This window comes from Malaclemys terrapin, chromosome 7, assembly GCF_027887155.1.
Source record: "Malaclemys terrapin pileata isolate rMalTer1 chromosome 7, rMalTer1.hap1, whole genome shotgun sequence".
Lineage (NCBI taxonomy): Eukaryota > Metazoa > Chordata > Testudines > Emydidae > Malaclemys > Malaclemys terrapin.
Genome location: NC_071511.1, coordinates 20,523,741 through 20,544,365, shown reverse-complemented (window position 1 = coordinate 20,544,365; position 20,625 = coordinate 20,523,741). Strand labels below are relative to the sequence as shown.

General features: G+C 42.0%; 1 protein-coding gene across 1 annotated transcript; it reads right to left on the bottom strand.

Moving 5' to 3' along the window:
- Positions 1-367: 367 nt before the first annotated feature.
- CHCHD4 (coiled-coil-helix-coiled-coil-helix domain containing 4) lies at positions 368-20,417 on the bottom strand. The gene is made up of 3 exons (XM_054035431.1): positions 20,268-20,417; positions 13,823-13,921; positions 368-1,542 (listed from the first exon to the last, which is right to left on the bottom strand). Exons 1-3 carry the CDS (start codon positions 20,287-20,289, stop codon positions 1,250-1,252), a joined length of 414 nt encoding a protein of 137 aa, XP_053891406.1. The 5' UTR covers positions 20,290-20,417; the 3' UTR covers positions 368-1,249.
- Positions 20,418-20,625: the final 208 nt, after the last annotated feature.

Sequence of the window (20,625 nt, the reverse complement as noted above, 5' to 3'; positions counted from 1 at the left end):
TATTAGACTGGCCATATACAAGTCTAAAGCAGATCATATCTTTCATTTTATATATACACTTAACTTCATATGATTCATGGATTATGGCAAGAGGTCCTTGTGGCTTCATAGCCACTATGGACTTCTGAGATGTGTCCTGTACCCATCCCATTCCAGCCTGAGGAGGTGCTTTCATTGCTGATGCTTCTCAGAGAAAGAAGGACTAAGCCATACACCTGGTAAATACAAAAGTCAACTACTTTAACCTAAGAGGAATTTCAGAGGAGTTCAAAATCTCTTTACAATATAAGAGAATGTCAGGTTTTACTTTCAATCCAAGCACTACTAATTAAAAACAACAACAACAACAACGAGACAGGCTTCTAAGCAAGGTAAAAAGATTTTGCTTTTTTAATGTGTGCTCAAGTCACAGTATCTGCTCTGAAGGTGTTACTCCGGGTAACATTTCAATTTTATTGTCAATGGCATATTGTAAGAACTTGTCTATACAGAAGGAACAGGCGCTAACAGAGGGACCCCAAAAGCAGGGCTTTCAGAACAAAGGAACAGTGATCAGCATTCTTCCCATTCACTTGATAGTTTTATCAAAAACTGCTCAACACACCACCATTTTCAAAAGGCAAGAGCCATATTCAGTTAATAAAATTAATAAAGCCACACATTTTAACTTTAGTTTTCAGGAAATCTTTACCTGAAATCAGTAGTATATGCAGCCAATATCTTTTAGTGCCATTTGAAATTATGGAGTTTGCAAGTTCTAAGCTTCACTCCTTTTAAGGGCTACTCTCTGGCAGAGAAGCTTTAAGAAATTCCACAAAATGCTTTTCCTATCAACAGCACAGAACACATTGAAAAGGAACAACTACTGATCAGAATGAACTGAAATGGATATAGACCTGACACACTGGCCAATGGAACTTTTTGGTTGAAAAAAGTATGTTTTATACTTTTACAGACATCATTCAACCCAATATGCAAACTGAGAACTGGAGAATTTTTTTTTTAAAGCAGTGGCTGTACCCACTAACATTTTACACAGTACCTACATATATACTTGCTCTTCCTGCAGTGTTTACTTGCAAGACCACAGGGCTGAGGTCTCTGCTCCTGTAATAAGTTATTTCATACAATACAGTGTATAGAACATTAAAGGTGAAACACTTCTTGAAGACTCAAAAGACAGACACTTTTCAAAACGTCCATGTCTCTGATTTTAAGGAGTGGAGACAAGAGCCTCCATGCATCTTCATTAGCTAGATCCCTTCTCCTCTTTGGCTACCGCAGCCTCTGCAGGAGTAGTTTCCAAATCTTTGCTCTGATTTTCTCTCTCTTCATCGTCTTCTTGAGGGTAAAGGTCTGGATACTTCTGCATGCACTCCTGCATGGCACGGAACTGGTCCACACAGTCCGATCCCTTTATTTCTTCTGTGCTATAGTGGAAACAGGAAAAGGCCGATTTGAATTGTTCCCCACAGGGACCACTAGCCATTCCACCAAGGCACGGGCAATTCCAATTGATATCTCCATTAGGCAATATCAATCCTGAACAAAAAGACAAAAGACAGAATAAAAATTAGGTGTCCTATAGGTTATCGTATTGGTTTTTAGGTGAATTTTGTTCTATGAAATGTACTGGGTGACAGCACTGAAGTCTGAGGTTCTTTATTACATCCACAAAACCAGTACAGCATCAGTGGCAATGCAAGCCACCCTTGTACTGCCTAGCCAATGTGCCTCAACTCTGACCTGTATGACTCACTGCTGAGAAAGGGAAAGAGGAGAGGTTAGTTCATGGCCCAATTCAGGCTCTGGGAAAATAAAGAAATCATAGGGAAGGAAACAGAGAAGACAATTTTCAGAGTAGCAGCTGTGTTAGTCTGTATCCGCAAAAAGAACAGTACTTGTGGCACCTTAGAGACTAACAAATTTATTTAAGCATAAGCTTTTGTGGGCTACAGTCCACTTCTTTGGATGCATAGAATGGAACATATATTGAGGAGATATATATATATATATATACACACACACACATACAGAGAGCATGAAAAGGTGGGAGTTATCTTACCAACTCTGAGAGGCCAATTAAGTAAGAGGGAAAAAAAACTTTTGAAGTGATAATCAAGATAGCCCAGTACAGACAGTTTGATAAGGAAAAGAGGACACAATGACAACATCACAGGAAAAAGATATCTGGATCTATTCTAGGAATGAAAACACAAAACGTGAAGGCAAGAAGTTAAACAGGTTAACAAGATCAAGAAATGTAAGCTTGTAAAAAAATAAAATAAAGTGTATTGATAATGTTATTATAGGTTGTGCTACTAGCCTTCATCCCCCAAAAAGATAACTTAAGGTTGCCTGATACTTACCGCTATAAGACCCTGTTTTCAGTCGCTTATTATGTTGTCAAACTTTAACTGTTTGGACTGAAATTTTCCTTAATGAGTGAGTGTCTGCCTCAGTCGGATTTATTTTTTGAAAATTTAAGCCATAAAGCTTCAGCCATTGCTGAGAATAAGGCTAGGAAAAGAGGTTTTGCCCATGTTAAAAAATGTGGGTAACCTTTTCTTTGAAAAGCTCTAGTGACCCCCATGTTTGTAGCTGGGACCTGAAATTTGGTAGGGCAGTGGCCTTTAACATCTAAAATCTCTGAAAATTCTCTCTGCACTGGGCCTACTAGTTATGTTATCCCAAGTGCTTGGGGGCCACAATTCATATTTTATTTCTAAAAACAAAAATGAACAAAGTAGGAAAAACAATAGCTAAGCACTCATTGTAGTATACACACTTAAAACGTTTACTATTTTTTTGCTCAAGAATCTTGAGAGTCTCTGGAGTTCACTTCCATTCTTCTGACCTGATCTGGTTGAAAACAGCATTTACAACTGAAGCAAAGTGCATTTGGTTCAGCACCCCAGAAGGCATTGAATTCTGACTATCTGCTTTACACCAAGCCTAGTAGTAAACTGCACAGTCCCCTTCGTACCATTTCTGTGTTGGAAGTGCTATTTACTACCCAAAGACTGGAACACTGTCATGCATAGGTCTTTTGGACATGCTCACAGAATTGTCACTTATCCTGCCAGACAAAATCTCTTTCATGGATAAGATGTAGCTAGTACAGTCCATCATTTTTGGCAAACCATGGCTGGGATCCAAGGGGGGGAGGAGGGGAGAAGCAGGAGGTCATAAAAAATGTGGATAGCCTGTTGCAGACTCTCTCTTGCTAGGGAGGATATAAAGCAGAAAGAACATAGGTTGATCTTGCAGTGTAAAATAAATATGGTTTTGCTTTGTAAACAGACCAAACTAGAATTTGAAGTCACTGAGGGACATTACGGAATATCAACTGTTAAAATGACTGGTTGTGTCTCAAATACTTTAAGAGCATCGAAAAAGTTCTGAAATTAACCTGATCAGGGCATTGCAGTAATAAAATTCCTGGTCATATAATCCTCAATCTGAAACAGAAATTATTAGTTTTAAAACTCAAGACTGCATGGTGACACAGAGTTCAACTGTAAATTATGACTTTCCACACATGAATCTTTGGCACATACTCCTGGATATTGTAAAAGTGGAAAAATAGGTATAACTCCACTAATCTCACCATTAAGAAGACACAAGCTTCTAATACCAACTACACAGAAACCACATTTTAAAAGAAAGCTGAACAAGAGTAAGAGCTTTGTTCCCAGTGGGCCAGAGGCACAGAAAAGTCTCCCTACACTAAAAGTGATCTAGTATATCAGCTAGAATTCTACCCAATTAGAACTGGAAGACACCTCTAGGGTCACCTAGGACATCCTTTTACATGAAGCAAGTGGGCAGGATTGGCTTTTTTTTTTTAAATCTCTGAACTAACAGAAAGTTGCACTTTTTCTTCTGGAGGTAGTCTGCAGCACATTGATCCTCTAATCCAGACCTACTGTTAAGCACTAGTTGAGGCTCACTTGAAAACCACTCAATTTGCATCATAACAGGTCCAGGGCTTAGACTGGCAATTCGTTGCAGAGCTCATCCAACCTAAACCCTCTTAGCTAACGGAAACTGATAATATCACAGCCACAAATAAAAATGTCTGCACTTCTGGCAATACTTGTTTTGTCCTCTCTAACCTACTTAAGTGCCTATAATTAGGTTGTATCAGAGATGCAGAGATCTACATTAGGGCTCCCTATAACATTACAAATTCATTCTTGGAATATTGACTTTTGTTGTAGTTGGTTTGTAATGTGAGCTTGTATATCTATCATCTACTGCACCTCTAAAGTATTTCTTTTATTAATGCTTTTAAGTGGCATTCTGATGGGCATTAGCTTTTTAAAATCATCCAACAGTGTTATAAGAACGGCCATATGGGGTCAGACCAAAGGTCCATCTAGCCCAGTATCCTGTCTTCCGACAGTGGCCAATGCCAGGCGCCCCAGAGGTAATGAACAGAACAGGTAATTATCAAGTGATCCATCCCGTCGCCCATTTCCAGCTTCTGGCAAACAGAGGCTAGGGACACCATCCCTGACCATCATGGCTAATAGCCACTGATGGACCTATCCTCCATGAATTTATCTAGTTCTTTTTTGAACCCTGTTATAGTCTTGGCCTTCACAACATCCTCTGGCAAAGAGTTCCACAGGTTGACTGTGCGTTGTGTGAAAAAATACTTCCTTTTGTTTGTTTTAAACCTGCTGCCTATAAATTTCATTTGGTGGCCCTAGTTCTTGTGTTATAAGAAGGAGTAACTAACACTTATGTACTTTCTCCATACCAGTCATGATTTTATAGACCTCTATCATATCCCCCCCTAGTCGTCTCTTTTCCAAGCTGAAAAGTCACAGTCTTATTAATGTCTTCTCATACAACAGTCATTCTATACCCCTAATCATTTTTGTTGCTCTTTTCTGAACCTTTTCCAAGTCCCAATATATCTTTTTTGAGATGGGGGAACCACATCTACACGCAGTATTCAAGATGTGGGGCGTACTGTGGATTTATATAGAGGCAATATGATATTTTCTGTCTTATTATCTATCCCTTTCCTAATGATTCCCAACAGGGCTGGCTCCAGGCACCAGCCCACCAAGCTTGTGCTTGGTGCGGCACCTGGAGGGGGGCGGCGCGGCGCTGCGGCCCCCGGGGAGAGCGGGGCCACGGCCAGGCTCGCCGCCCTCCCCCCTGGCGCCCTGCCCCCGGTCGCCGGGGGGAGAGCGGAGCCCCCGCCGGGGCTTGCCGCCCTCCTCCCAGGGCTCCGGCCGCCCTCCCCCCCCGGCCGCCGGGGGAAGAGCAGAGTCCCCACCGGGGCTCGCCGCCCTCCCCCCGGGGCTCCAGCCACCCTCCCCCCGCAGGGGGGGGGGGGCGGCCGGCGGCTTTTTTGCCTGGGGCGGCAAAAAAGCCAGAGCCAGCCCTGATTCCCAACATTCTGTTCGCTTTTTTTAAGGCATTTGACTTGGTACTGCATGACATTTTGATTAAGAAATGTGACTGATATAAAACGAACCTGGCACCCATTAAATGGATTAAAAACTGGCTAACTGATAGGTCTCGAACTGCAAACCAGGAATCATTATCCAGCAGATGTGTTTCTAGTAGGGTCCCACAAAGATTGGTTGTTGGCTATTGAACATTTTTATCAGTGACTTGGAAGAAATCATAAAATCATCACTGACAAACTTTGCAGATGACACAATAATCGGGGGAATGGTATATGCTGAAAAGGACAGGTCACTGGTACAGCACGAATGGGATCACTTGGTAATCTGGACGCAAGCAAACAATATGCGTCTTACTACAGCTAAGTATATATCTAGGAACAAAGAATGTAGGCCACACTTACACGATGGGGGACTCTATCCTGGAAAGCAGTGACTCTGAAAAAGATTTGGGGGTTGTGATAGAGTCACTGCATGCGCGCTTCCAGTGCGATCCTATGGCCAAGAGGGCTAATGCGATTCTTGGATGCATAAACAGGGGAATTTTGAGTAGAAGAGAGTTATTTCACTTCTGTATTTGGCACTGGTGACACCTCTGCTGGAATACTGTGTTCAGTTTTGGCATCCACAGTTCAAAAAGGGTGTTGATAAATTGGGGAGGGTTCAGAGAAGAGCCATGAGAATAATTAAAGAATTAGAAAACACACCTTATAGTGACAGACTCAGGGAACTCTATTTATTTAACTTAACATAGAGAAGGTTATGAGGTGACCTAATCATAGTTTATAACTACTACATGGGGAACAAATATTTGATAATGGGTACTTCAATCTTGCAAACATATAACATGATCCAATGGCCAGAAGTTGAAGCTAGACAAAAACTCAGACTGGAAATAAGGCATACATTTTTAACGGTGAGTATAATTAACCTTGGAACAATTTACCAAGGGTCATGGTTGATTCTCCATCACTGGCAATTTTAAAATTAACATTAGATGTTTTTCTAAAAGATCTACTCTAGGAATTATATTGAGAAAGTTCTATGGCCTGTGTTATACAGAGGTGAGCCTGTATGATCACAATGGTCCCTTCTGGCATTGGAATCTACAAATTTAAAATACCCAGAATGCAAGAAGTAAAGATTAGTTTGGCACATCCTGTATATTTGATAAGGACACTTAACATTTATGTTTTGTACATATTTAAAACACAGGAGTATAAATTGCAAAAGATGCAATGATGCTGAACTAGCATTCTTAAGAGAACCTTTGTTTTAACTTCTTTACTTTTGAACATTTTAAATTCATAACATTTCAGTTTCTCAATCCTCTTCAGACATGCTCCCCATTCAAAAAAACTCAGGAAAACCCCAAAACAATTAGCCTTGAGGAACTTGTAGGCCCTTCAAAATTACGTTATTGAAGACTGGGAGCTTACAAGCTCTGCTAGTTTCTTTAGCAAGCCTGGAAAGCCACACAATTCTCTCTTGCAGTGCAAAGAGGAAGTCAAGTCATCCCCCCCATTTAAATGTATCCTTAAAACTCTCTTCTACTGTCTCACCTATGGAAAGTTTAAAAACCCCACAAAAGCACTAAAGTTAATGGAACTGTCAAGACATGTACTCTACATGATCTTGTAGTATCCTTTCCTTCCGCCAACATCTTTTTGGGGGTCTGTTTATGATCCTCATTTGTTGTATAATGGGAAGTTTCAGGGAAGAGCCTGTGCCTTCACTAGCAGTTTTGGGAACCACTCCTGCCACTAGACAATGATTTCAATACAGAACCTGCTTTTACACTGAAATCTATTTATTGAGAATCTTTTGTGATTAATGCCTTCTACTTAAAACATTGGTTATGCTAACAGTGCTGTAACATTCACAAAAGTCACCTGGCATGCACAAAATATTTAAAAACAATTATAAGAGGTTTCTTAATTTTAAAGTATATATATATTTTGCAAGTAATAGAAACAGGTCCTCAGTTAGGAATAGTCACCCTGAAAAATTCAACACCTGTGATGTTCATCTGTTTGCACCGTGGAAGCAAAAAGCAAAGTCTTAAATTGCGAAAAATATTTTTTCATCTTTCTGTAATTCAAAAGCAGATGAAGAGATTCTTAGGCAATTTTCCCGGCCCATCCCTGCAAAGAGAGGATGTTATAATGAGAGTCACAATGTAACTTTACAGCTTTTAGAACATAAAAGCTGTACTAATTTAAATCTATCTCAGTTTGCCATCCCACTTAGCAGGGAATCAGTGTAACTTTGCCCACTGTACTTTTAATACTTCTGGCTTAGAAAGTGGGCTCCAGATATATGGAGGTGGTGGAATCTCTTTCCTTAGAGGTTTTTAAGGTCAGGCTTGACAAAGCCCTGGTTGGGATGATTTAGTTGGGAATTTAGAGTAGCAGCCGTGTTAGTCTGTATCCGCAAAAAGAACAGGAGTACTTGTGGCACCTTAATTTGTTAGTCTCTAAGGTGCCACAAGTACTCCTGTTCTTTTAGTTGGGGATTGGTCCTGCTTTGAGCAGGGGGTTGGACTAGATGACCTCCTGAGGTCCATTCCAACCCCGATATTCTATGATCTTACCCAAGAGAAATAACACGATAATTAGGATTTTCCTATGCAATCTATTGATCAGAAACTTAATAAAGAATCTTTGATGTAAAGAGGAATTTAACAACTAGAACTACAACAATTGTTTTGCATTATAATACCAAGTGTCAGGAGGGCTGCAAAATAATGATCACATTCGGCATAACATTAAAGGTTTACATTATATTAGGACTAAGTGCAGAGTAAGGCATTTATATAATAAGCATATTCCTCCTTAAATGTGATTATTCTGTGTATAGTACAGTAAAAAAAAGATCAAAAGGGCCATTACTGTGAATTATGTCACGGAAGTTGAATACTGGAAATCAGATCTCCTGTTCAAAGTATAAGCTAAATTAAAAAAACCTGCATGTTTCTTTAGCCGTTCATAAAGTCTTTTCCAATTTTCTTTTAAATAAAAATCACACAGTAAACTAGAGCTTCTGCCCTACAATGCTTCAAAATGTTTTGCCCATGTCTTTCCCCTCCATAGATTTCCCTCCCCTCGGATACAACTGCAATCTGTGATATGTGAATTGTTTATCATTTTTTGATTTGCTGTGTTGTAGCTTTGGACAGCTGAAGTGAGAAACTTTGAGAAAACCCTTAAAATGTGGCAGCAACTCATGGCCTGTTCAAAAAAACCCATTTATTTAATGCAAAAACCCATTTTCATGTTGGATCATATGTATTTCTAATGGAAAGGACAGGGATAAGATATCCTTTTCATTGCAAGATTTCCCCAACACAACTAGCTTCTAGCCTTTTCACTCTCCTCCCCCACCCATAATAGGCCTGGAAAGGCCAAATTGGGAATATAAATCCAGAGTACAGCAAGCTGGTGGTCTAAAGTGCTGGAATTACTGCTTTGTGAGAGGATACAGATCTCCCTCCCACCAAAGCCCTTCCACATCCAACATAAACATGGCATTTCACTGGCCCTTCCACATGAGTTGTCTTGGCCATCTTCAAATTCTGCCCAGGCTGTCCAACTGGGAAAGGAACTAGATTCTATGACATGCTAACTTCATTTATGCAACCATTGCCATGCTAACTTCATTTATGCAACCACTGCCATGAAAGAATAACAAAGCAACTTGTCCTTACAGGTCCCAAGAGAAGAACTATGCTCAGAGTTCATGTTCGAATCACTTGTATCTGTGTCACACCAATGCCAAGAGATCCTTTTCTTCCCTCTTTTGATCTGGCATTGACAATACAGCAAACCTGACTGGCTTGCTGACCATAATTATTACTATAACTCAAAATATCATGAACGGTTGTGGCTCAGTTCCAATGAGATAAGTTTACATTCACACACCCCATTACTAGAGAAGCCCTGGTTGTTGAAGACATGACTTCCAGTTCAGAACAGAAGTGTCACTTTAAAAAAATTCCAACACACTGTCTTTACAATGATAATGGGAGATATTCTAAGACTTGAAGCAACTTCCTATAACCCAGGACTGCATGAATGTTAGAATTTGCCAATATAAGCAGGAGTCTTTTTTGTTCAGTTGCACACCACTTACGACAACTCCCACCTGTTCATGCTCTCTGTATATATATCTCCTCAATATATGTTCCTTTCTATATGCATCCGAAGAAGTGGGCTGTAGCCCACGAAAGCTTATGCTCTAATAAATTTATTAGTCTCTAAGGTGCCACAAGTACTCCTGTTCTTTTTACACCACTTAAGGTGATTTTTCATTCTATGAACTGTTAAAATGCATTATAACATCTCCAAGCGCTTATATTCTCCGGATGTGAGGTTGTGGTGGGATCTTTATTTTCGGCAGTCTAGTTTTGCAGAAGAGAGACAGGCCAGGCAGACGGGAGTTGGGATCTTACCACCACCATACTGATCAATGAAAAAGATCACCCATCACAGGCTATTAACACTATAAGAGAAAACAGATTTTTCTAAAATGTTTGAAACAGCATTTAAATATGTTTCTTCATTGTTTTTCCCACAGAGTACAATAACTGGCTGATCAGATAAACTTCTCTCAGAAAATGCTTTTCATAGAAGGGTCAACTGTACTACAGAACTGACTATTTGTAGATACTGTGGGCTCTAGTCTCCTCTCTATAGTCAGGAAGTTGTAGATACAGACATAAATTGAGAAGAAAACAGATGCAAATACAGTTTGGATTTCATGGCCAGTACCAGATTCTACCTGAAATCTTTAGCATCCGATGCACTGCTTTCAAAGTGGAAATGCTGAGAAATCTTATTGTGCAGATTGGTGAAAACAAATCTGCTGTTTGAGCATTGGCTCTGAGCCAATAACACATCCTGCCTGAAAATACGAGGGGTAAAGGAACTCCTGACAGACACTAAACTTTAGCTTCTACACATCTTTCTGAAATAAGACACACACACTGGAAAGTTTAAGGGGGGAACCAGCTATTTCTTTTCATCTCAGAAACGGTGTACGGTTAACCTCAATCACACCAAGCCTGTCAGTCCCATATATTGAGAAAGCCAATTAAACTTATTTTGAGCACCATATCTGAGGTATATCATCAAGTACTGTGTAAGAATGTCTGTTTCTACTTATTGTTACTGTGAAGTTATGTTTAATCATCTTTTATTACTTGCTTTCACAAGAAGTTCCACATGGGCTGTTCTCTCAACCTACCCCCTAAACATAACAGTCTTAAATTCCCAGATATTGGGCTAATACTAATAATGTCTTGGGTTAAACAACCACACACATCAGGGTTAAATGTTCTTCTAACATACATATGCTATCACATCCTTATTGAGCAATGCCCCAGAATATCGCTTCACTTCATAGATTCTAGCAGCCTTCTGAGTAGCTGAACTGATTGATAGCCGAGAGAGTAGGGTACAGAGCATCTCTCACCATACTGTCCTAAGCTTCAAGAGAAATTTTTCACTTTGAATCAAGCATGCTATGGGAAGGAGTCTGATAAGTTACTGTGCTACCTGAAAGAAATCTGTTCACCTGACATACATGTGGTATCTTAAGTCATGAAAGCTTTCTCTAACCCCTTGTCCCAATTTTCATTTAGATCATTACAAAAGTCAAAGGATCCAAGGTGAGGATGTGGTCAGATACAACTGTTCACTCTGAATACTGCTGTAAACAGGTTCAGAATCTGTGCAGGTAGGTGATGCGTGCTCATTTTAGCACAAATCTATGTACGAAAACAAAAAAAGAGTTTAATTATACAAGACAAGATGGTTCAAATTAGACGGTGTACTGTATGTTTGTTTGTTAACATATCATCACCGATATCCTTTTCTGGGTGCTAAATGATGCAGGAATACTGCCCCCTAGAGATTACAATGCTGGGGCAGAGTTTCTGTTAACTATTGTATGTTTAACAGATTTTCAACTGGGAAAAGAAACAACTTAGCTCAACTTCAGTCAAAGTTGGAGGCAACAAGACTTGAGACTTAATATGCCTCAATTCATGCAAACTGAAGTAGACACTATAGCCAAATTTTAAACTGGAATACCTGAACTCATGCACCCAAATAAAAGCGACCAGTTTTCAGAATTGCTTGAACGTCCACAGTTTCAATTGATTTCAACAGGAGCTGTGAATCTCAGCACCTCTAAAAATGAGATTGTTTCCATTTAGGGCCTCATATTTCAAACAGTTGCCTTTTGTGCCTGGTGAACATAAAAGCAATCCAATAAATCCCAAATCCAGTCTTAAATTTTCATGGACATTTATTAGCCTGGGTCAAAATCTATCCACTCAGGTTTTACCATGACTATAAACTAAGATATTTTACTCACCGATTTTGAGGGAAAAAAAAAAATTACTTGCCCAAGGCAACCACGATTTTACAAGGCTTAATCCCCTGTTATTCTGTCTTGCAAAAAAGATAATAAATAGCAATAGTAAAAGCAGAGAGTTCTTAAATTTGTTCACTTGCAGATGTGAACTGTTTAGCATCAGTACTGGTTTATCTTGCTTGATAATTTGGCAAACTTCAGTTCTAAACTGCAAATGTTAAGGTACTTGCCTCTTAAGGCATTAGTGATAATTGGATCCCTTTAGAGTTGTCATTATGTGACAGGAGGAGGAAAATAGTTTTAGTACTTGTTGAAATAGGTTACTGGGTGCAGAACATGACAAGGTCATGGGTGTAAGTCACTTTCACACTAATTGGGATTTCTGAAAAATCTCAGACTACTACTGCAACAAACTGCATGTGTGATAGACTGCAGAATTAAACATTTTGAAGGACTGGAGAGGGACTGAAGTAGTTGAAGCTGAAGGTGGGACCATTAGAAAACATGCAGAATAAAGAAGTTACAGAAACACTAAGCTACTGTATGGAATTAAACTGTGTTAACTCCTCCTCTTAGACCTGTTCAAAACATGATTAACTGTCTTTGGTTTCTTCAGAAAGAATTAAATTGTGGAATTACAGAAAGTTTGTTGACTGTTTGCCAAAATGGCAAATAAACTATGGTCATACTGTGACATTCTATACCTTGGGGGAGCATACTGTATCCCCCTATTCCTCATTTTCATATAATCGTGATCTTATGTATAAAGCATGCCTTGTAAGGTATTAGGGGAAAGGTTGTGATCTGCTGAAAGTCATTTCTCTATCCATATACGTGTATCATTAATGCATATGAAGTTATGAGAATTGTGTTGTATGGTAGTCACTAAAACATGCTGCAAATTGGGGAATCAGCCAGATATCAGCTCCCCAGAGGCAACAGCAAGGAAAGTAACCAACACCCAGGCGGGGTGTCAAACAACCCATCAACAGCCATTGTCCAGCAAGGGAACCACAATGCAATGACTCACCTGCATGAGGCCACAGCAGGGGAATTGCTCAACCTTGCTTGGAGAGACTCAGCAATGCCCCCAGACATGCCTGGACTTGTGTGCCCCAAGCACATGGACTGAGGGTATAAAACAGACAGAGTGGACACATACTGGGTCCTTCTCCTGCCCCCCACCTTCGCTGCAAGCAACTAAGACACTGAGAAGACAAGACTGCAACAGAGGAGAGTGGCCCAGGTTTAAGGAACAAACTTGTATATTAAGGACTGAAATATTCAGTGGGGTGAGAAAAACTGCTTAATCTAGATGCTGCCCAGTCTAATAGGGTTGAGAGTTTAGACTGCGTGTTTATGTTTTATTTTATTTTGGTAACCGCTCTGACTTTTTACCTATCACTTAAAATCTATCTTTGTAGTTAATAAATCTGTTTGTTTATTCTACCTGAAGCAGTGTGCTTGGTTTGAAGCATGTCAGAGACTCCCCTTGGGATAACAAGCCTGGTGCGCATCAATTTCTTTGTTAAATTGACGAACTCATATAAGCTTGCAACGTCCAGCAGGCATAACTGGACACTGCAAGACGGAGGTTCCTAGGGTTGTGTCTGGGGCCAGAGATATTGGCTAGTGTCATTTGGTTGCACAATCCAAGGAGTAGCTTATATACTAGATGCTGTGTGTGAACAGCCCAGGAGTGGGGGTTCTCACAGCAGAGCGGGGTAAGGCTGGCTCCCAGAGTCAAGGATTGGAGTGACCTAGCAGATCAACGGTCCAGATAACACCAAAGGGGAACGTCACACATATAGATAAGGATTATGTCTCAGTTTAAAAGTAAAAAGTAAGTTAAAGTAAAGTTACAAGTAAGTTTAATGGTACTGCCTTAGGAAAAAGACTGACCTAGCTTTTAGAGATTCTCTGAGGACCTACTCCACTAATTTGAATGAGAGCCACACAAATATATTAGATTGTTAAATATGTGTCTTACCATCCTCTTACCAAATGTTACTGACCTTGGTCTTCATAAGGGTCATTGGGGTCATCTGCTACCAGTTCTGCACTGCTTGGCGTCTCATGGTCCTCTTTGGTCACGAATATAATTCTGTCTTTTCCTAACATTTTAAGGAAAGACAAAAAGCAAAGAGTTCAGAAAAAGGATTAAGCTGAGACAAAACAAGCCATTTACAAAGCCGCTGCACAGTACAAGCTTTTGAACTGTTGTGCATGTAAACAGATGCATTCATTTTAAGAGCTAATGAGTCTGATCTACTTGGCCCTGGTTAGGCTTCAATTGGAGCAGTGTTTGGTTTTGGGCATCACATTTTAAAAAAGACAAATTGGATAGTGTTCAGAGGAGAGCCGCTAAAAAATGACAAAAAGGTTTTGGAAAATAAGACCTAGAAGGAAAGGTTAAGAGAATCAGGCTATGTTCAGTCTAGAAAAAAAGATGACTGAGGTGAGACAGGATAATTGTCTACAAATACATAAAAGATGATATGAAGAGGACAGGGATCAATTATTCTAATTAATCAACAAGGACAGAACAAGACATAATGAGCTTAAGATACAGCAGGGTAATTTAGGAAAAATATTCACATCTTTATAAGAGCAGTTAGGCAATAGAACTTGATGCCAGAGGAGATGCAGAGGGGTCCTCATTGAAGGGATTCATGGCTACCATAGATGTCCATCTATCAGAGATTCGCAGCCAACTGCTAGGATTCATGGAATTGGGGTTAGAAATTACTCTGGGACCCACTATTATTTTATTTCAGTGACACCTAGGAACCACAATACAAAAATTAGGGACCCTTTATGCTAAAAAACCTTTCAGAATTAAAGTTATAAAAGAACATAACAATGGTCTGACCCAGTATGGCCAATAGTCCATCTAGCCCAGTATCCTGTCTTCCGACAGTGGCCAATGCATTATGGTGCATTATGTAAAGAAACACTTCCTTTTGTTTTAAACCTGCTGCCTATTAATTTTATTTGGTGACCCGTAGTTCGTGTGTTATGAGGATGAGTAAACAGCACTTCCTTATTTACTTTCTCCATACCAGTCATGATTTTATAGACCTCTATCATATTCCCCTTTAATCATCTCTTTTCCAAGCTGAAGAGTCCCAGTCTTATTACTCTCTCTTCACATGGAAGCTCTTCCATACCCCTAATCATTTTTGTTTCCCTTTTTTGATACCTTTTCTGAGATGGGGCGACCACATCTGCACGCAGTATTCAAGATGTGGGCATACCATGGATTTATATAGAGGCAATATGATATTTTCTGTCTTATTATCTATCCCTTTCCTAATGATTCCCAATATTGTCAGTTTTTTTGACTGCCGCTGCACATTGAGTGGATGTTTTCAGAGAACTATCCACGATGACTCCAAGAACTCTTTCTTGAGTTGTAATAGCTAATTTAGACCACATCATTTTATGTGTAGTTGGGATTATGTTTTCCAAGGTGCATTACTTTTCATTTTTTAACACTGAATTTCATCTGCCATTTTGTTGCCCAGTCATCCAGTTTTTTGAGATCCCTTTGCAACTCTTCACAGTCTGCCTGGGACTTAACTACTTTGAGAAGTTTTGTACCATCTGCAAACTTTGCCACCTCACTGTGTACACCCTTTTCCAGATCATTTATATGTGAACAGTACTGGTCCCAGTATAGACCCCTGGGGGACACCACTATTTACCTCTGTCCATTCTGAAAACTGACCATTTATTCTTACCCTTTGTTTCCTATCTTTTAACCAGTTACTGATCCATGAGAGGACCTTCCCTCTTATCCCATGACAGCTTACTTTGCTTAAGAGCCTTTGGTGAGGGACCTTGTCAAAAGCTTTCTGAAAATCTAAATACACTATATCCAATGGATCACTCTTTTCCACATGCTTGTTGACCCCCCTCAAGAATTCTAGCAGATTGGTGAGGCATGATTTCCCTTTACAAAAACCATGTTGACTCTTCCCCCAACAAATCGTGTTCATCTACGTGTCTGATGATTCTGTTCTTTACTATAGTTTCAACCAATCTGACTGGTACTGAAGTTAGGTTTATTGGCCTGTAATTGCCAGGATCACCTCTGGAGCCTTTTTAAAAAATTGGCATCACATTAGCTATCCTCCAGTCATCTGGTACAGAATCTGGTTACATACCACAGTTAGTAGTTCTGCAATTTCACATTTGAGTTCCTTCAGAACTCTTGGGTGAATACCATGTGGTCCTGGTGACTTATTACTGTTCAGTTTATCAATTTGTTCCAAAACCTCCTTTAATGACACCTCAATCTGGGACAGTTCCTTGGATTTGTCACCTAAAAAGAATGGCTCAGGTTTGGGAATCTCCCGCACATCCTCATCTGTGAAGACTGATGCAAAGAATTCATTTAGTTTCTCCGCAATGGACTTTAGTGTCTCATTAGACAGTAAAGACAGGACCCAAACCATATTCTCTTGATGCATATAGGCAGAATTTCCGCTAGGATATACTAAGGCAGCTAAAAATGGCAAATGTTTGGCTAATTTCAGGTGAACTTTAAAGGTCAACGCCATAAGGCACCATTGGCTTGCTAAGAACACCTGCAAACCCCCTCTGCACTTGCCACATATACAGATACAACAGAATTTAAAAACAAAGTAACTAGCTTCCCACTGATCTTTCTCACACATCAAATACCAGATAACTTTTTTTTTATAGTCTTTCAAAATATTAACTAGCTAGCACTGGTTAAAGTTTAGCATAGAAAAAAAACAATGACCAGTCAATTACTAAGAAACTATGTACAACATTACACCATTTATTCACATAGTCCAATATTCCTCCTCCAACAGAGGAAGCTAGAAAACCCCATAATATATCTAATCAGTTGTAGCTAGATTTTATTAAGGTACACATCACTGGAGTAGAGTTGCACAATGATGTACGTTTGGAGCTGGGGGTTGATGTAGGGCAGACACCACAGGGGTTAGGAAGGAGTTTATTTTATGCCCTGAAGCATTCGAAGTGATTAGTCTTATCTTGGCAGGCACAGCTACTGTCAAGGTGACCTAGAAGAATTACTGCTCCCAATACTTCTGTTAGTCTTAAAGGTGCCACAGGACCCTCTGTTGCTTTTTACAGATTCAGACTAACACGGCTACCCCTCTGATGCTCTACAGGGGAGAAGTGTCTTTCTAGCATGCATGTAGGGTAATTTGCTACAGGGCAGGTAGCACTTTTAGGCAGTCTTAACTGTGACTTGTCAAAATTTATTTATTTTTGCAATTGAGTTACCATAAGAACTAAAACTCAGGTGCAGTTCTGTATATATCCTGTTTAAAATCTAGTTAAACAGGAAACTGTCAGCTCTTAATTTGTAATCCAAGGTCACAGCTCATTTCACTGAAGATCAGGGAAGATGAAAAGTTATAGTAATTCAAAACTGGCTTGGAGAGCAAAACCATCAAATGGATTGAGAGTTGGCTAAAGGGACACAAACAAAGAGTATTGATAAATGGCACATGTATTGAATTCCAGGCAAATGTCTAGTAGGCTATTGAGGGGGTCAATATATTAGGGATGGATTCAATATTTTCGTTAGTGATCTAAATGAACAAGTAAAGAGCATATTAAATTTGCAGATTATATTAAATAGGGAAGTGCTGTGAACACTACCAAAGATAGAAAAATACAGTCTGCATAAGATTTGTGGGGTGTAAACACTACAAAGGTAGAACTCACTATGATGGTCCAAGGGTATACAACTAGAGTAATGGAAAGTTTAGGGGAAATTTAGGATGATTCTCAAAGTAAATTTTTCTACCTGAAGTCTATGAGACTGCAGAATAGTCTCCCAAAAGGAGTGTCAGAAACTTCATTGGGAAACAATCCTTATTTAGGAGGGAAGAGAAAGGGTGATATACGATAGCCTCTCTTCGGTCTCACATTTCCATGAAGCTACCAGTGAGTCAACAGGGAGAGTGGGATTAGAAATTAAGGCTTTCCTGGCTATTGGTAACGTGATTGCCATCAGCGGACACATACAAATCCCAAGATGTATATGGTTTGGTGAAACATTTACTAATGTTCATTTTGATGGGTCTGAAATATACCAGTTAAATGCGTGAAGCATGGCAACTGCTATTTCAAACACTGTAGAGTGCATGACTGCAAACACTCCAGCCTGTCAAGCAAACTTTGCAGCCATGAATAATACTCGAACAAATTATCAATTTGTAAGCACCTAGAGGATAACAGGGTTATAAGGAACAGCCAGCATGGATTTTTCAAGAAAAAATCATGGCAAAACCACCTAATTTCCTTCCTTGACAGGATTACTGGCCTAGTGAATAGCAGTGAAGTAGCAGGTGTGATATACAGGGCCCTATCAAATTCCTGGTCATGAAAAACATGTCACACACTGTAAAATCTGGCTATTGTAGGGAAGTTGTGATATTGCCATCCTTACCTCTGTGCTGCCTTCAGAGCTGAGTGGCCAGCAGCAGGTCGGGCTCCTAGGCAGGGAGGCTACGGGGCTCCGTGCACTGCCCCCACCCCAAGCACCAGTTCCGCACTTTACACAAGCTGGGTGTGCGCACGCCTGCAGGCAACAGCCACACGGAGCTGCTTGTGAGCCTCCTCCTAGGAGCCGAACCTTCTGCTGGCCACTTCCGGGGCGCAGCGTGGTCCTCGGTGCCAGGACGGGCAGGAAACCTACCTTAGCACCACCGCTGTGCCCCAGACTGGGAGCCATCTGAGATAAGCCTACACCTCACCCCCGAGCCCCCCCAACCCAGAGCACCCTCCTGCCCCCCAAACCCTCATCCCTAGCCCCACCTCAGAGCCCACACCCCCAACCCAGAGCTCCCTCCCACACCCTGAACCCCCATCCTCAGCCCCACCCCCTCCCATACCCCAACTCCCTGCCTCAACCCGCACTCCAAATCCTTCAGCCCCACCTCCCAGCCTGGAGCCCCCCTCCGGCCCCCCAAACCCATCATCTCCATCCCCACCCCGAGCCTGCACCCCCAGCCAGAGCCCTCACCCCTCCTACACCCCAACTCCCTGCCCCAGCCCAGAGCCCCCTCCCGCATCCTGAACCCCTCATTTCTGGCCCCACCCTGGAGCCCACACTCCCAGTTAGAGCCCTTACCCCCTCCCGCAACCCAACCCCCTGCCCCAGCCCAGTGACAGTGGGGGAGAGCAAACCACCAAGGGAGGGGGAATGTAATGAGCAGGAGTGGGGCCTCAGGGAAGGGGCAGGGTTAGGGTGTTCAGTTTTGTGCAACTAGAAAGTTGGCAACCCTAGCGATGAGTGGTCAGGTCTCTGAAATGCCTCATACAGCACAATACCCAGTAGCACCATCCTAGGATATCCGAGTCAACGTGGAGCCAAACAGGCATGCTCCCAGTATGTCTTACACACCATCCTGTGCAGCTTTGGGGTTTTCCTTGTTCTCCCATCTGAGCACTGACCCAGCTCAGATAGTGAAATCTAGCACAACCACAGTGCAATCTGGCTACAAGACACAGAAATTACCATGCCAGATTTAATGAGTGGTCATATAACCCAGTATTACATCTCCAGCACAGACAGCACCAGCCCTTCATAGGAAGGTACAAGGTAACCTGACAGTGGACAATTAAGTCTTATCTACACAGGGTGGCAATGCGCACTAGAGGGATGTGAATCCTAAAGCGCTGAAGGCAGAATGTTGGCAGGCTTTAGAATTCACCCAAGCCCCCGAGGCACCGTGTAGATGAGCCCTGAGAGTAGGTTCTTACTTAACCCCTGCTATAAAATGGCGTATGCTGCAAAGTACAAGGGCTAGTACAGTCTAACATAACTGGGTATTTTTACCATGCCTATGTGTGCCTAAGCCTTATTCGATGCCTACTAAACTCTTGGCCTCAGAGACATCTTGTGCCAGGGAGTTGTCAACTCTCATTGTTTTATCACAAATCTCATGCCATTTGATGTATTTCTTAACACCGCCATTGTTGGAATGAAAAGATTCAGCTGTATTTTTTCTAAAAGAAGCTCCTAACTGTCATGACTGAGAGGGAGGAGGGGAAAGCATAAAAATGGGACACGAGCAAGCCCTAAAGGCTCAAAAACCAGAACGCAAACACGGAGGGAGAAAAGGCTCCTGATCTGTACAACCCCCGAGGCTGGCCGCCCTGCACCCGTTAGTTATGGCTCCCGCAGGAGACTGCCCTTGATGGCGGTGCAGGGCGCCGCCTGTCCCCAGGCGCTGGCAGGAAGGCAGCTCCGGGTGCCGCTACCCCACGCTGGGTCCCTCGTTGCTGTGATTCCCCTCCCCCCCCCCCCCCGTGCTCTCTTTCCCCAGCCCCTCCCCACCCTCCACTAGTCCGCAGCCCCCAAACCACCGCCGGCCCGGCCCCACCTGCCCCTGAGAACAGGCCCTTCCCCCGCGCGCCCGCCCGCCCCTTCCCCCCGCCACGCACCTTCTTCCCTGCAGTAAGACATGGTGAGGGATGGGTGATCTCTCCGCAGCTCCGGCCCGCGGCGACTGACTGACTGACCCTGCCAGCGACCCGTCCGTCCCCGCCAGCGCCTGAACCAGCGGCAGCCGGCGCGCCACACTGCGACCTCTCACCCCGCTCCCCGAAGGACCCCGGGCTGCCCTGCACCGCGCCTGATTGAGAGCCGTATTCAAGACCCTGATGGCTGCGAAGAGGGTGCCCTCTATCGGCCGCAGCTCCACGGAGGAGCAGTTAGGAAAGCGGGGGGGGGCACAGCAAAGACCAGGAGCTTTGCGGGCCACCCTTCTGCCTATCCCGGCGTGCTTTGGGTTTTGCCGCG

Bases quoted from the DNA above. Each gene is read 5' to 3' on its own strand.
- CHCHD4 (XM_054035431.1), bottom strand. From the start codon at position 20,289: ATGTCTTACTGCAGGGAAGAAG. The intron at 13,922-20,267 runs GTGCGTGGCGGG...TTAAAATGTTAG, and splicing joins GTCTTACTGCAGGGAAGAAG to GAAAAGACAGAATTATATTC. The intron at 1,543-13,822 runs GTCAGTAACATT...CTTTTTGTTCAG, and splicing joins TGACCCTTATGAAGACCAAG to GATTGATATTGCCTAATGGA.